Source organism: Melospiza melodia, unplaced genomic scaffold (assembly GCF_035770615.1).
Source record: "Melospiza melodia melodia isolate bMelMel2 unplaced genomic scaffold, bMelMel2.pri scaffold_114, whole genome shotgun sequence".
NCBI classification, from domain to species: Eukaryota; Metazoa; Chordata; class Aves; order Passeriformes; family Passerellidae; genus Melospiza; species Melospiza melodia.
Window position 1 is genome coordinate 1,003,391 of NW_026948506.1, and position 16,610 is coordinate 1,020,000.

Genomic DNA, 16,610 nt, shown 5'->3' on the forward strand with positions numbered 1-16,610 from the left:
ACTGGTCTCACTGGTTTCCCTCACTGGTCTCACTGGTTTCCCTCACTGGTCTCACTGGTTTCCCTTACTGGTCTCACTGGTTTCCCTTACTGGTCTCACTGGTTTCCCTCACTGGTCTCACTGGTTTCCCTCACTGGTTTCCCTCACTGGTTTCCCTTACTGGTCTCACTGGTTTCCCTTACTGGTCTCACTGGTTTCCCTTACTGGTCTCACTGGTTTCCCTCACTGGTTTCCCTTACTGGTCTCACTGGTTTCCCTTACTGGTCTCACTGGTTTCCCTTACTGGTCTCACTGGTTTCTCTCCCTGGAGCCGCTCCCGCTCCGCTGTTTGGTTTCCATGGCAACGCCCCAAACACGGGCGGGGGCGGCTCCCCAGGGGGGGCGGGGTGGGTGTGGCCCCGGCCCCGCCCCCGGCCCCGCCCCCGGCCCCGCCCCCGGCCCCGCCCCCCTCGGGCCACCCCGCCCGGGGCAGAGCGAGAGCGGAGCGGGAGCGGCCGGAGGTACTGGGGATACTGGGGGGAACTGGGATGGACTGGGATGGGCTGGGGGGGACTGGGATGGACTGGGGGGGAACTGGGATGGACTAGGGGGGAACTGGGATGGACTGGGGGGAACTGGGATGGGCTGGGAGCACTGGGATGGACTGGGGGGAACTGGGATGGGCTGGGGGGAACTGGGGGGCGGTGGGATGGACTGGGATGGACTGGGGGGGACTGGGATGGACTGGGGGAAACGGGGAGGGACTGGGGGGGACTGGGATGGGCTGGGAGGGAACTGGGAGGGAACTGGGGGGGACTGGGATGGACTGGGGGGAACTGGGATGGGCTGGGGGAACTGGGGGGCGGTGGGATGGACTGGGAGAGAACTGGGATGGACTGGGATGGACTGGGGGGGACTGGGATGGACTGGGGGAAACTGGGAGGGACTGGGGGGGACTGGGATGGGCTGGGAGGGAACTGGGAGGGAACTGGGGGGGACTGGGATGGGCTGGGATGGACTGGGGGGGACTGGGAGAGAACTGGGATGGACTGGGAGGGACTGGGATGGACTGGGGGGAACTGGGATGGACTGGGATGGACTGGGGGGAACTGGGATGGACCGGGGGGGGCTGGGAGAGAACTGGGATGGACTGGGAGGGACTGGGATGGACTGGGGGGGACTGGGAGGGACTGGGAGGAACTGGGAGGAACTGGGGGAACGGGGCGGGACTGGGGGGCGCAGATATCTCAGGGGAACTGGGAGCACTGGGAGGGACTGGGAGGGACTGGGAGGCACTGGGGGCTGTGAGGTCACTGGGAGGAACTGGGAGAACTGGGGGGAACTGGGGGAAACTGGGGGGAACTGGGAGAGCTGAGAGGGACTGGGAGGGACTGGGAATGGACTGGGATATACTGGGAATGGACTGGGAGGGACTGGGATGGACTGGGATATACTGGGAATGGACTGGGAGGGACTGGGAACAAATTGGGAGGGACTGGGAACAAACTGGGATGGACTGGGATGGACTGGGGGACACTGGGATGGACTGGGATCAAACTGGGATATACTGGGAGGGACTGGGATATACTGGGAATGGAGTGGGATATACTGGGATATACTGGGAATGGACTGGGATGGACTGGGATATACTGGGAGGGACTGGGATGGACTGGGATGGACTGGGATGGACTGGGATATACTGGGAGGGACTGGGATGGACTGGGATGGACTGGGATGGACTGGGATATACTGGGAGGGACTGGGAGAATGGGGCGGGACTGGGGGGAAACTGAGAGATCTGGGGGAAACTGGGGGGAACTGGGAGCACTGGGATGGACTGGGAGAACTGGGATGGACTGGGATGGACTGGGGGGGAACTGGGGAGGACTGGGGGGGACTGGGAGAGACTGGGGGGCACTGGGGGGCACTGGGGGGCACTGGGGGCACTGGGGGAGACTGGGGGGAACTGGGGGCACTGGGGGCACTGGGGGCACTGGGGGGAACTGGGAATCACTGGGAGGGGGCACTGGGGGGCACTGGGGGGCACTGGGGGCACTGGGAATCACTGGGAGGGGGCACTGGGGGGCACTGGGGGGCACTGGGGGCACTGGGAATCACTGGGAGGGGGCACTGGGGGCACTGGGGGGGCACTGGGGGGCACTGGGGGGCACTGAGGGCACTGGGGGCACTGGGGGGCACTGGGGGCACTGGGGGGCACTGGGGGGCACTGGGGGAACTGGGGGGCACTGGGGGCACTGGGGGGCACTGGGGGAACTGGGAGGGGGCACTGGGGGAACTGGGGGGCACTGGGAGGGCACTGGGGGGCACTGGCGGCACTGGGGGGCACTGGGGGCACTGGGGGGCACTGGGGGCACTGGGGGGCACTGGGGGCACTGGGGGGCACTGGGGGGGCACTGGGGGGGGGGCACTGGGGGGCACTGGGGGCACTGGGGGGGCACTGGGGGGGCACTGGGGGGGGGGCACTGGGGGGCACTGGGGGCACTGGGGGGGCACTGGGGGGAACTGGGGGCACTGGGGGCACTGGGGGGCACTGGGGGGCACTGGGGGCACTGGGGGCACTGGGGGCACTGGGGGGCACTGGGGGGCACTGGGGGCACTGGGGGGGCACTGGGGAGCACTGGGGGCACTGGGGGGCACTGGGGAGCACTGGGGGCACTGGGGGGGCACTGGGGGGCACTGGGAATCACTGGGAGGGGGCACTGGGGGTGCCGGGTTCGGGGTGTCCGTGTGTCCCCAGGGGTGTCCCCGCGGATGTCCCCTCATGCTCCATGTCCCTGTCCCTGTGTCCCCTGGCTGTCCCCACATGTCCCCGTGTCCTTTATTGGTGTCCCTGTGTCCCCCCGTGGATGTCCCCAAGATGTCCCTGCCTGCTCATGCCCATGTCCCCTGGCTGTCCCCGCAGGTGTCCCCGTGTCCCCTCCATGTCCCCGTGTCCCCATGGATGTCCCCATGGGTGTCCCCTCATGCTCGTCCCTGTCCCTGTGTCCCCTGGCTGTCCCCGCAGGTGTCCCCGTGTCCCCCCCATGTCCCCGTGTCCCCAGGGATGTCCCCACAGATGTCCCCTCATGCTCGTCCCTGTCCCTGTGTCCCCAGGGGTGTCCCCAGGGACGTCCCCAGGGACGTCCCCCCCGTGTCCCCGTGTCCCCAGGGATGTCCCTGTGGATGTGCCCGCGTGCTCGTCCCTGTGCCCGTGTCCCCACCCATGTCCCCACCCATGTCCCCATCCATGTCCCCGTGTCTCCATCCATGTCCCCACATCACCATCAATGTCCCCATGTCCACATCCATGTCCCCACAATGTCCCCACGATGTCCCCATCCATGTCCCCATGTCCCCGTGTCCCCATGTCCCCACGATGTCCCCATGTCCCCATCCATGTCCCCATGTCCCCAGATGTCCCCACGATGTCCCCATGTCCCCACGATGTCCCCACAATGTCCCCATGTCCCCACGGTGTCCCCACGATGTCCCCACGATGTCCCCATGTCCCCACGATGTCCCCACGATGTCCCCATGTCCCCATCCATGTCCCCAGATGTCTCCATCCATGTCCCCATGTCCCCACAATGTCCCCATGTCCCCATCCATGTCCCCGTGTCCCTGTGTCCCCTCGCAGTGTCCCCATGTCCCCATCCATGTCCCTGTGTCCCCATGTCCCCACGATGTCCCCATGTCCCCACAATGTCCCCATCCATGTCCCCATGTACCCTTGTCCCCATGTCCCCACAATGTCCCCATGTCCCCACGATGTCCCCAGATGTCCCCACGATGTCCCCAGATGTCCCCAGATGTCCCCACGACGTCCCCATCCATGTCCCCACGATGTCCCCACGATGTCCCCACGATGTCCCCATGTCCCCACGATGTCCCCACAATGTCCCCATGTCCCCATGTCCCCATGTCCCCATCCATGTCCCCATGTCCCCACGATGTCCCCATGTCCCCACGATGTCCCCACGTCCCCACGATGTCCCCATGTCCCCATGATGTCCCCACGATGTCCCCAGATGTCCCCACGATGTCCCCATGTCCCTGTGCTGTCCCGCAGGACGATGCCGGTGTCCCTGGAGCTGCGGCTGCTGCTGCTGGCGCTGGCGCTGCGGGGGGAGGCGGTGCCACCCCCGGTGCCACCCCCGGTGCCACCCCCGGTGCCACCCCCGGTGTCCCCCGCGGTGCCACCATCCGTGTCCCCCGCGGTGTCCCCTGTCCCCGGGCCGTGCGGGGCGGCGCTGGCCGATGTGCTGCGGCGGCTGCGGGAGCTCGAGGGACACGTGCGGGCACTGAGGGGACACTGCGGGGACACGGGGGGACCGCAGGCCGGGACAGGTGACAGGGGACATTGGGGACACTGGGGACATTGGGGACATTGGGGGGACATTGGGGACATTGGGGACAATGGGGACACTGCGGGGACACGGGGGGACCGCAGGCCGGGACAGGTGACAGGGGACAGCGGGGACATTGGGGACATTTGGGACATGGGGGACATTGGGGACACTGCGGGGACATTGGGGACACTGCGGGGACACGGGGGGACCGCAGGCCGGGACAGGTGACAGGGGACAGCGGGGGGACATTGGGGACATTGGGGACATTGGGGACACTGGGGACACTGCGGGGACACGGGGGGACCGCAGGCCGGGACAGGTGACAGGGGACAGCGGGGACATTGGGGACAATGGGGGACACGGGGGGACCGCAGGCCGGGACAGGTGACAGGGGACATTGGGGACAATGGGGACACTGGGGACACTGCGGGGACACGGGGGGACCGCAGGCCGGGACAGGTGACAGGGGACATTGGGGACACTGGGGACATTGGGGACACTGCGGGGACACGGGGGGACCGCAGGCCGGGACAGGTGACAGGGGACAGCGGGGACAATGGGGACATTGGGGACACTGCGGGGACACGGGGGGACCGCAGGCCGGGACAGGTGACAGGGGACATTGGGGACAATGGGGACACTGGGGACACTGCGGGGACACGGGGGGACCGCAGGCCGGGACAGGTGACAGGGGACATTGGGGACATTGGGGACATTGGGGACACTGCGGGGACACGGGGGGACCGCAGGCCGGGACAGGTGACAGGGGACATTGGGGACACTGGGGACATTGGGGACATTGGGGGGACATTGGGGACATTGGGGACAATGGGGACACTGGGGACACTGCGGGGACACGGGGGGACCGCAGGCCGGGACAGGTGACAGGGGACAGCGGGGACATTGGGGACACTGGGGACACTGTGGGGACACGGGGGGACCGCAGGCCGGGACAGGTGACAGGGGACAGCGGGGACAATGGGGACATTGGGGACATTGGAGGGACATTGGGGACATTGGGGACACTGGGGACACTGGGGACACTGCGGGGACACGGGGGGACCGCAGGCCGGGACAGGTGACAGGGGACAGCGGGGGGACATTGGGGACACTGGGGACACTGCGGGGACACGGGGGGACCGCAGGCCAGGACAGGTGACAGGGGACAGCGGGGACAATGGGGACATTGGGGACACTGCGGGGACACGGGGGGACCGCAGGCCGGGACAGGTGACAGGGGACAGCGGGGACAATGGGGACAGCGGGGACATGGGGGACATTGGGGACACTGCGGGGACATTGGGGACACTGCGGGGACACGGGGGGACCGCAGGCCGGGACAGGTGACAGGGGACAGCGGGGGGACACTGGGGACACTGGGGACACTGTGGGGACACGGGGGGACCGCAGGCCAGGACAGGTGACAGGGGACAGCGGGGACAATGGGGACATTGGGGACACTGCGGGGACACGGGGGGACCGCAGGCTGGGACAGGTGACAGGGGACAGCGGGGACATTGGGGACATTGGGGACATTGGGGACGTGGGGGACACTGGGGACATGGGGGACATTGGGGGACATTGCAGGGACAAGGGGGACAAGGGGGACAATGGGGACATTGGGGACATTTGGGACATGGGGGACATTGGGGACATTTGGGACATGGGGACATTGGGGACATTGCAGGGACAAGGGGGACATTGGGGACATTGGGGACATGGGGGACATGGGGACATTGGGGACATTGGGGGACATGGGGGACATGGGGGGACATGGGGACAAGGGGGGACATTGGGGACATTGGGGACATTGGGGACATTACAGGGACAAGGGGGACATGAAGGACATTGGGGGGACATTGGGGGGGCATTGGGAGCATGGGGGGCACATGGCAGAGCACGAGGCTGGGACAGGTGACAGAGGTTGGGGACATGGAGGGGACATGGGAGCGCCCCAGGATGGGACAGGGGAGCACAGGGAGGGCAGGGGGACACTGGGGACATGGGGGGCGTTGGGGACACTGGTGATATGGGGGACACTCGTGATATGGGGGACATGGGGGACATGGGGGACATTGGGGACACTGGTGATATGGGGGACATTGGGGACACAGGACAGGGGACACTGGGAGGACATTGGGGGGCATTTGGGACATTGGGGACATTGGGGACATGGAGGACACAGGGAGGACAGGGGGACACTGGGGACATTGGGGGACAGTGGGGACACTGGTGATATGGGGGACATAGGGGACATTGGGGGACATTGGGGACAGTGGGGACACTGGTGATATGGGGGACATTGGGGACACAGGACAGGGGGACACTGGGGACATGGGGGGCATTGGGGACATGGGGGACATGGGGGACACTGGGGGGACATTGGGGGACATTGGGGACATTGGGGGACATTGGGGACATTGGGGACATTGGGGACATGGGGACATGGGGGACATTGGGGGACATTGGGGACATTGGGGACATTGGGGACATTGGGGACATGGGGACATGGGGACATGGGGGACATTGGGGGACATTGGGGACAAGGGGGGACATTGGGGGGGCATTGGGGTCACTGGGTGTCCTTGGGGGATTGGGAGGGACACTGGGGGGACATTGGGGGACACTGGGGGGACATTGGTGGAGTCATTCGGGGTCACGGGGGGGTCATTGGAGGGTCGCTGGGGAGGTCACCAAGGGGTCACTGGGGGGACATTGGTGACGATATTGGGGGGTCATTGTGGGGTCACTGGGGGGACACTGGGTGGGTTTTGGGGGGTCACCGGGGGTCACTGGGGGCGTCACCGGGGAGGTCACCGGGGGTCATTGGGGGGACACTGAGGTGGGTTTTGGGGGGGACATTGGGGGTCACTGGGGGGGTCACCGGGGAGGTCACCGGGGGTCATTGGGGGGACACTGAGGTGGGATTTGGGGGGTCACCGGGGGTCACTGGGGGGACACTGGGGTGGGTTTTGGGGGGGTCATTGGGGGTCACTGGGGGAGTCACCGGGGGGGTCACTGGGGGGTCATTGGGGGGTCACTGGGTGGGTTTTGGGGGGGTCACCGGGGGTCATTGGGGGGACACTGGGGGGGTTTTGGGGGGTCATTGGGGGTCACCGGGGGTCATTGGGGGGACACTGGGGGGGTTTTGGGGGGGACACTGAGGTGGGTTTTGGGGGGTCATTGGGGGTCATTGGGGAGTCACTGGGTGGGTTTTGGGAGGGTCACGGGGGGGTCATTGGGGGGGTCACCGGGGGTCATTGGGGGGACACTGGGGGGGTTTTGGGGGGGACACTGGGGGGGTTTGGGGGGGTCATTGGGGGGGTCAACGGGTGGGTTTTGGGGGGTCATTTTGGGGGGTCATTGGTGGGTTTGGGGGGTCATTTTGGGGGGTCAACGGGTGGGTTTGGGGGGTCATTTTGGGGGTCAACGGGTGGGTTTGGGGGGTCATTTTGGGGGGTCACCGTGTCTCACCCCTCTGTCCGTGTGTCCCCCCCTCCCCCCCCCACAGGCCGCTCCGTGCAGCTCTGCGCCCCCCCCGCGGGCGGGGCCTGCGCTTGCCCCGCCCCCTCGGGCGAGGCCCCGCCCCCGGCGCCGCCCCGGCCCGCGTGTCCCCGCGGCTGCAGCGACCAGGGCCGGTGCGAGCGGGGCCGCTGCCGCTGCTTCCCGGGCTGGAGCGGCCCCGACTGCGGCACGGCCGCCTGCGCGCCCGGCTGGGGCGGCGCCCGCTGCCACGTCGGTGCGTCACGGTGTCCCCAGTGTGTCCCCACGGTGTCCCCAGTGTGTCCCCAATGTGTCCCCATGGTGTCCCCAATGTCTCCCCACGGTGTCCCCAGTGTGTCCCGAAAGTGTCCCCAGTGTGTCCCCAGTGTGTCCCCAAGGTGTCCCCAAGGTGTCCCCAAGGTGTCCCCACTGTGTCCCCAAGGTGTCCCCAAGGTGTCCCCGCAGTGTCCTCAGTGTGTCCCCAAAGTGCCCCAAAGGTGTCCCCAATGTGTCCCCATGGTGTCCCCACGGTGTCCCCAAGGTGTCCCCACGGTGTCCACAAGGTGTCCCCAGTGTGTCCCCAGTGTGTCCCCAGTGTGTCCCCACGGTGTCCCCAATGTGTCCCTAATGTGTCCCCACGGTGTCCCCAATGTGTCCCCACGGTGTCCCCAGTGTGTCCCCAGTGTGTCCCTAATGTGTCCCCAAGGTGTTCCCACGGTGTCCCTGCGGTGTCCCCAGTGTGTCCCCAGTGTGTCCCCAGTGTGTCCCCACGGTGTCCCCAGTGTGTCCCCAAGGTGTCCCCAATGTGTCCCCAAGGTGTCCCCATGGTGTCCCCAATGTCTCCCCACGGTGTCCCCAGTGTGTCCCGAAAGTGTCCCCAAGGTGTCCCCAAGGTGTCCCCAAGGTGTCCCCACGGTGTCCCCAGTGTGTCCCCAAGGTGTCCCTAATGTGTCCCCAGTGTGTCCCCAAAGTGCCCCAAAGGTGTCCCCAGTGTGTCCCCACGGTGTCCCCAGTGTGTCCCCACTGTGTCCCCAAGGTGTCCCCAGTGTGTCCCCAATGTGTCCCCACGGTGTCCCCTCGGTGTCCCCAATGTGTCCCCACGGTGTCCCCAGTGTGTCCCCAGTGTGCCCCAAAGGGACCCCCTGTCCTCCCCACCCGGGCTGGGGCGGCGCCCGCTGCCACGTGGGTGCGTCACGGTGACCCGCGGTGTCCCCAGTGTGTCCCCAGTGTGTCCCCACGGTGTCCCCAAGGTGTCCCCAGTGTGTCCCTAATGTGTCCCCATGGTGTCCCCGCAGTGTCCCCAGTGTGTCCCCAATGTGTCCCCACGGTGTCCCCAATGTGTCCCCAAAGTGCCCCAAAGGTGTCCCCAATGTGTCCCCAAGGGGTCCCCAAGGTGTCCCCACAGTGTCCCCAGTGTGTCCCCAAGGTGTCCCCAAAGTGTCCCCAAGGTGTCCGTGCCCTATCCTCACGGTGTCCCTGCACTGTCCCACACTGTCCCTGAGCTGCCCCCACAGTGTCCCCACTCTGTCCCCACGGTGTCCCCGCTCTGTCCCCACGGTGTCCCCACTCTGTCCCCACACTGTCCCCACAGTGTCCCCGCTCTGTCCCAGCTCTGTCCCCACTCTGTCCCCACACTGTCCCCACAGTGTCCCCGCTCTGTCCCCGCTCTGTCCCCACGCTGTCCCCACTCTGTCCCCACAGTGTCCCCACGCTGTCCCCGCTCTGTCCCCGCTCTGTCCCCGCTCTGTCCCCACTCTGTCCCCACGCTGTCCCCACAGTGTCCCCGCTCTGTCCCAGCTCTGTCCCCGCTCTGTCCCCACGCTGTCCCCGCTCTGTCCCCACTCTGTCCCCACGGTGTCCCCACTCTGTCCCCACGGTGTCCCCACGCTGTCCCCACTCTGTCCCAGCTCTGTCCCCACACTGTCCCCACGCTGTCCCCGCTCTGTCCCCGCTCTGTCCCCGCTCTGTCCCCACGGTGTCCCCACTCTGTCCCCACGGTGTCCCCGCTCTGTCCCCACTCTGTCCCCACGGTGTCCCCACTCTGTCCCAGCTCTGTCCCCACTCTGTCCCCACGGTGTCCCCGCTCTGTCCCCACTCTGTCCCCACGGTGTCCCCACTCTGTCCCCGCTCTGTCCCCACTCTGTCCCAGCTCTGTCCCCACACTGTCCCCACGCTGTCCCCACTCTGTCCCCGCACTGTCCCCACGCTGTCCCCGCTCTGTCCCCGCTCTGTCCCCACTCTGTCCCCACGGTGTCCCCACTCTGTCCCCACGGTGTCCCCGCTCTGTCCCCACTCTGTCCCCACGCTGTCCCCACTCTGTCCCAGCTCTGTCCCCACGCTGTCCCCGCTCTGTCCCCACGCTGTCCCCGCTCTGTCCCCGCTCTGTCCCCGCTCTGTCCCCACGGTGTCCCCGCTCTGTCCCCACACTGTCCCCACGGTGTCCCCACTCTGTCCCAGCTCTGTCCCCACGCTGTCCCAGCTCTGTCCCCACTCTGTCCCCGCTCTGTCCCCGCTCTGTCCCCGCTCTGTCCCCACTCTGTCCCAGCTCTGTCCCCACGCTGTCCCCGCTCTGTCCCCACGCTGTCCCCGCTCTGTCCCCGCTCTGTCCCCGCTCTGTCCCCACGGTGTCCCCGTTGTGTCCCCTCAGAGGTGCCCTGGGTGTCACCCCGCCTGGCCTCCCGCACGCCGACGTCGCTGCGCATCACCTGGGGCCAGCCCCCGGTGCCACCCGACGGCTACCGGGTGACACTGGTGCCACTGGTGAGTGGGGACACGGGGGTGGCACAGCGGGTGACACTGGTGAGTGGGGACACGGGGGTGGCACAGCGGGTGACACTGGTGCCACTGGTGAGTGGGGACACGGGGGTGGCACAGCGGGTGACACTGGTGAGTGGGGACACGGGGGTGGCACTGGTGCCACTGGTGAGTGGGGACACGGGGGTGGCACAGCGGGTGACACTGGTGAGTGGGGACACGGGGGTGGCACAGGCACAGGAGGGGACACGGGGGTGGCACAGCAGGGGACACTGGTGCCACTGGTGAGTGGGGACACGGGGGTGGCACAGGGGCAGGAGGGGACACTGCTGCCACTGGTGAGTGGGGACACCGGGGTGGCACAGGGACAGGAGGGGACACTGGTGCCACTGGTGATGGGGACACGGGGGTGGCACAGGAGGGGACACTGGTGCCACTGGTGATGGGGACACGGGGGTGGCACAGGGACAGGAGGTGACACGCGGGGGTGGCACAGGGACGGGAGGGGACACGTGGGCGTGGCACAGGGACAGGAGGGGACACAGCGGGAACAGGGACATGCCAGGGGCACCGCCCCAGTGCCACCGTGTGGCCACAAGGGGAAGAGCCCAACATGTCCCCAAATCATCCCGGTGTGTCCCCAAGGTGTCCCCTTGTGTCCCCCAAAATGTGTCCCAAACATGTGCATGCCCCCAGCATGTCCCCAGTGTGTCCCCAGTGTGTCCCCAACGTGTCCCCGCTGTGTCCCCAGTGTGTCCCCAGTGTGTCCCCAATGTTCCCTGTGGTGTCCCCATGGTTTCCCCCAGTGTGTCCCCAATGTGTCCCATGGTGTCCCCATGGTGTCCCCATGGTGTCCCCAGTGTGTCCCCAATGTGTCCCCAGTGCTCCCTGTGGTGTCCCCAGTGTGTCCCCAATGTTCCCTGTAGTGTCCCCATGGTTTCCCCATGGTGTCCCCATTGTGTCCCCATGGTGTCCCCAATGTGTCCCCATAGTGTCCTATGGTGTCACCAACACGTTCCCAGTGTGTCCCCAGTGTGTCCCCAGTGTGTCCCCAATGTTCCCTGTGGTGTCTCCACCACGTTCCCGGTGTGTCCCCATTGTGTCCCCCAATGAGTCACCACCCTGTCCTCACTGTGTCCCCCAACACGTCTCCAAGGTGTCCCTCAAGCTCCCAACACATTCCTAGGGTGTCCCCAGTGTGTCCCCATTGTGTCCCTGTGGTGTCCCCAGTGTGTCCCTAGTGTTCAGTGTGTCCCCAGTGTGTCCCCAGTGTTCAGTGTGTCCCCAGTGTGTCCCCAGTGTTCCCTGCGGTGTCCCCATGGTGTCCCCCAGTGTGTCCCATGGAGTCCCCATTGTGTCCCCAGTGTGTCCCAGTGTGTCCCCAGTGTGTCCCTGTGGTGTCCCCTGTGTGTCCCCAGTGTTCAGTGTGTCCCCAGTGTGTCCCCAGTGTGTCCCCAGTGTCCCTGTGGTGTCCCCAGTGTGTCCCCATTGTGTCCCCAGTGTCCCCGTGGTGTCCCCAGTGTGTCCCCAGTGTGTCCCTGTGGTGTCCCCAGTGTGTCCCTGTGGTGTCCCCTGCGTGTCCCCAGTGTTCAGTGTGTCCCCAGTGTGTCCCCAGTGTGTCCCAGTGTGTCCCCAGTGTGTCCCTGTGGTGTCCCCAGTGTGTCCCCAGTGTGTCCCCAGTGTGTCCCAGTGGCGTCCCCGTGGTGCCCCCGTGTCCCCCTCACTGTGTCCCCGAATGTCCCCAGGATGACCCGGTGGCCATGACGACGCACGAGCTGCCCAGCTCCGCCGTCGCCTTCTCGGTGACAGGGCTGTCCCCAGGCCGCCCCTTCGAGCTGCTGGTGCAGGCCCGGCGGGGGCCGCACCTGGGGGCACCCGGGGTCCTGCGGCTGCGCACAGGTGGGGACACCTGGGGACACCTGGGGACACCTGGGGACACCCCAGGGACACCTGGGGACACCTGGGGACACCTGAGGACACCTGGGGACATGGTGGGGACACCTGGGGACACCTGGGGACACGGTGGGGAAAGAGGAACGGGGTGAGGGTGGGAATGGCAGGGGGGTGAGGATGGAGAGAGGGTCCTGCGGCTGCGCACAGGTGGGGACACCTGGGGACACCTGGGGACACCTGGGGACACCACAGGGACACCTGGGGACACCTGGGATCACTGTGGGGACAGGGCAGGGCAGCAGGATTGGGGTGAGGGTGGGAATGGGATGGGGGTGAGGGTGGAGAGAGGGTCCTGCGGCTGCGCACAGGTGGGGACACCTGGGGACACCTGGGGACATGGTGGGGACACCTGGGGGCACGGTGGGGACATGGCAAGGGGTGGGGAAACAGGAACGGGGTGAGGGTGGGGATGGCATTGGGAGGAGGGTGGAGAGAGGGTCCTGCACCTGTGCACAGGTGGGGACACCTGGGGACACCTGGGGACACCTGGGGACACCCCAGGGACACCTGGGGACACCTGGGGACACCTGAGGACACCTGGGGACATGGTGGGGACACCTGGGGACACCTGGGGACACGGTGGGGAAAGAGGAACGGGGTGAGGGTGGGAATGGCAGGGGGGTGAGGATGGAGAGAGGGTCCTGCACCTGTGCACAGGTGGAGACACCTGGGGACACCTGGGGACACCACAGGGACACCTGGGGACACCTGGGATCACTGTGGGGACAGGGCAGGGCAGCAGGATTGGGGTGAGGGTGGGAATGGGATGGGGGTGAGGGTGGAGAGAGGGTCCTGCGGCTGCGCACAGGTGGGGACACCTGGGGACACCACAGGGACACCTGGGGACACCTGGGGACACGGTGGGGACATGGCAAGGGGTAGGGAAACAGGAACGGAGTGAGGGTGGGGATGGCATGGGGGTGAGGGTGGAGAGAGGGTCCTGCACCTGTGCACAGGTGGGGACACCTGGGGACACCTGGGGACACCTGGGGACACCTGGGGACACCTGGGGACACCACAGGGACATGGTGGGGAAACAGGATTGGGGTGAGGGTGGGAATGGCATTGGGAGGGGGGTGGAGAGAGGGTCCTGCACCTGTGCACAGGTGGGGACACCTGGGGACACCTGGGGACACCACAGGGACACCTGGGGACACCTGGGGACACCACAGGGACATGGTGGGGAAACAGGATTGGGGTGAGGGTGGGAATGGCATTGGGAGGGGGGTGGAGAGAGGGTCCTGCACCTGTGCACAGGTGGGGACACCTGGGCACACCCCAGGGACACCTCAGGGACACCTGGGGACCCCTGGGGACAAGGCAGCGGGCACCGAGATGGAGTGAGGGACACAGCAGGGACAGGAGTGGCAGTGGGGACAGTGGGTGGCATGGGGACAGGGACAGGATGGCGTAGGGACAGTGGGGATGGCACAGGGATGGGGACAGGGATGTCCCCAGTCTCTGTGGCACATTGGTGACACGGCTCCCCTTTGCTCCACAGCGCTCACCCCGTCCGTGCCCCACCACGAGGGGTCCCCGGGGTCACCTCAGGGCTCCCTGGGGTCCCCAGCAGTGGCACCATCAGCCCGAGGAGCCCCAGAGTCCCCAGGGTCCCCAGGGTCACCGGTGTCACCCCTGTCGCCAGACTTGTCCCTGGGGTCACCCGGGTCCTTGGGGTCACCAGCATCTCCCAAGGTTCCAGCATCTCCAGCAGCTCGAGGGTCCCTGGGATCGCCAGCTCCCGCGAGGTCACCGGTGCCACCAGAGCGCCCAGGGTCACCTGTGCCACCAGAATTCCCAGAGTCACCAGTGCCACCAGAGTCCCCAGGGTCACCTGTGCCACCAGAATTCCCAGAGTCACCAGTGTCACCAGAGTCCCCAGGGTCACCAGTGTCACCAGAGTCCCCAGGGTCACCGGTGCCACCAGAGCGCCCACGGTCACCAGTGTCACCAGAATTCCCAGAGTCACCAGTGTCACCAGAGTCCCCAGGGTCACCGGTGTCACCAGAGTCACCAGGGTCACCAGTGCCACCAGAGTCCCCAGGGTCACCAGAATCCCCAGGGTCACCAGGATCCCCAGGGTCATCAGTGTCCCCAGAGTCCCCAGAGTTCCCAATGTCCCCAGAGTTCCCAGAGCTGCCAGGGTCCCCAGTGTCCCCAGGGTCTCCTCCACCCCCATGGTCCCCAGAGTCCCCGTGGTCCCCAGAGTCCCCGTGGTCCCCCCTGTCCCCAGGCGTCCCCTCCCTGCAGGACCTGGTGGCCCGGCTGTCCCCGTACGGTGGCTCCCTGCTGCAGCGTCTCGAGAGCCACCTCCGGGCCACCAAGTTCCCTCTGCGTGGCAACCAGACGGTGCCGGGGGTGGCCCGTGCCATCCTGGCCTACATCCTGCGGCGGCACCCGGGCCTGGGGACAGCGCGGGGACACGCAGGTGGCTGTGGGGACACTGGGGAGGGACGGGCAGGGGAAAGGAGGGCTCAGGGATGGGGGGACAAGGGAGGGACATGGTGGAGAGGGGAAGAGATGGGGGAGAGGAACATCAGAGTGAGGGGATGGTGGGACAGGGACAGGGACAGGACGGGGACAGGGACAGGGACAGGACGGGGACTGGGACAGGGACAGGGACATTCCAGGGTGGGATGGGGGGGATGGGGAACAGGGAGATGGGGAGAGAGGAACAGCAGAGTGAGGGAATGGTGGGACAGGGACAGGACGGGGACAGGGACAGGGACAGGGACAGGGACAGGACGGGGACAGGATGGGCACAGGGACGGGGACAGGGACAGGGAAGGGACAGGGACAGGACGGGGACAGGGACAGGGACAGGGAAAGGACAGGGACAGGACGGGGACAGGGACGGGGACAGGGAAGGGACAGGACGGGGACAGGGACAGGGACAGGGACAGGGACAGGATGGGGACAGGGACAGGGACAGGGAAGGGACAGGGACAGGGACAGGGAAGGGACAGGGACAGGGACAGGATGGGGACAGGGACAGGGACAGGGAAGGGACATTCCAGGGAGGGTGGGATGGAGAGGATGGAGAACATGGAGGATGGGAGAAAGGAACATCAGAGTGAGATGGATGCAGGGAGGTGGGAATGGGACAGGACAGGGACAGGGAAGGGACATTCCAGGGAGGGTGGGATGGAGGGGACAGGGGGACAGGGGGACAGGGACAGGGAGGATGGAGAGGATGGGTGGACAGGACGTGCTGAGAAGGAGGAGGAGCACAGGGATCAGGGGGAAGGACATGCTGGGGAGGGAAATGGAGATGGGGTGTCAGGGATGTCCTGTAACGCACTCTCTGGGGACAGGGGACGGTGGAAACCAGGTGGAAGTGCTGGAATGGGGGGACTTGGACAGGATGAAGGTGACGGAGCCATGGAGGGACGTGAGGAAAACAGGTACAGACGTTGGGAATGATGGATGGGATGAGCTCAGGGGTTGGATTTGATGGCCCTTAAGGGTCCCATCCAGTTCAGAAGATTCTGGTATGGAGAGAGGATGGATGGATGGATGGATGGATGGATGGATGGATGGTGGATGGATGAATGGATGGATGGATGATGGATGGATGGATGGATGGATGGATGATGGATGGATGGATGGATGGATGGATGGATGGATGGATGGATGGATGGATGATGGATGGATGGATGGATGGATGGATGGATGATGGATGATGGATGGATGGATGGATGGATGGATGATGGATGATGGATGGATGGATGGATGGATGGATGATGGATGGATGGATGGATGGATGGATGGATGGATGGATGGATGGATGGATGGATGGATGGGTGGATGATGGATGGATGGAGGGATGATGGATGGATGGATGGATGGATGGATGGATGGATGGATGATGGATGGATGGATGATGGATTGATGGATGGCCCATGGATTAGAGAGATGGAGAGACTGATGAATGCAGACATGAATGGAGGAGGAGATGGATGGATAGATGGAGGGATAAGGGAGGGATGGATGGAGGGAGGCTGGAGATATGGATGACCATGCGAACGGACAGACAGCTGCCTGTGCCCACACTGTTCCCACTCCATTGCAGTCAAACCCGAGCCAGAAGAG

At 65.9% G+C, this 16,610-nt stretch overlaps 1 protein-coding gene across 1 annotated transcript in view; it reads left to right on the plus strand.

The window, feature by feature from the left end:
• Positions 1-4,052: 4,052 nt before the first annotated feature.
• LOC134433085 (tenascin-X-like) overlaps positions 4,053-16,610 on the plus strand; it is a gene marked incomplete at its 3' end in the record, with an annotated part of 66,642 nt that continues 54,084 nt past the window's right edge. The window contains exons 1-9 of the mRNA XM_063181978.1: positions 4,053-4,136; positions 7,854-8,067; positions 10,459-10,571; positions 12,311-12,464; positions 14,020-14,213; positions 14,376-14,516; positions 14,709-14,946; positions 15,833-15,922; positions 16,591-16,610. The exon at positions 16,591-16,610 is cut by the window's right edge and continues 274 nt beyond it. Coding sequence (XP_063038048.1) covers positions 4,053-4,136; positions 7,854-8,067; positions 10,459-10,571; positions 12,311-12,464; positions 14,020-14,213; positions 14,376-14,516; positions 14,709-14,946; positions 15,833-15,922; positions 16,591-16,610 — 1,248 coding nt within the window. The remainder of the gene's footprint in view (positions 4,137-7,853; positions 8,068-10,458; positions 10,572-12,310; positions 12,465-14,019; positions 14,214-14,375; positions 14,517-14,708; positions 14,947-15,832; positions 15,923-16,590) is intronic.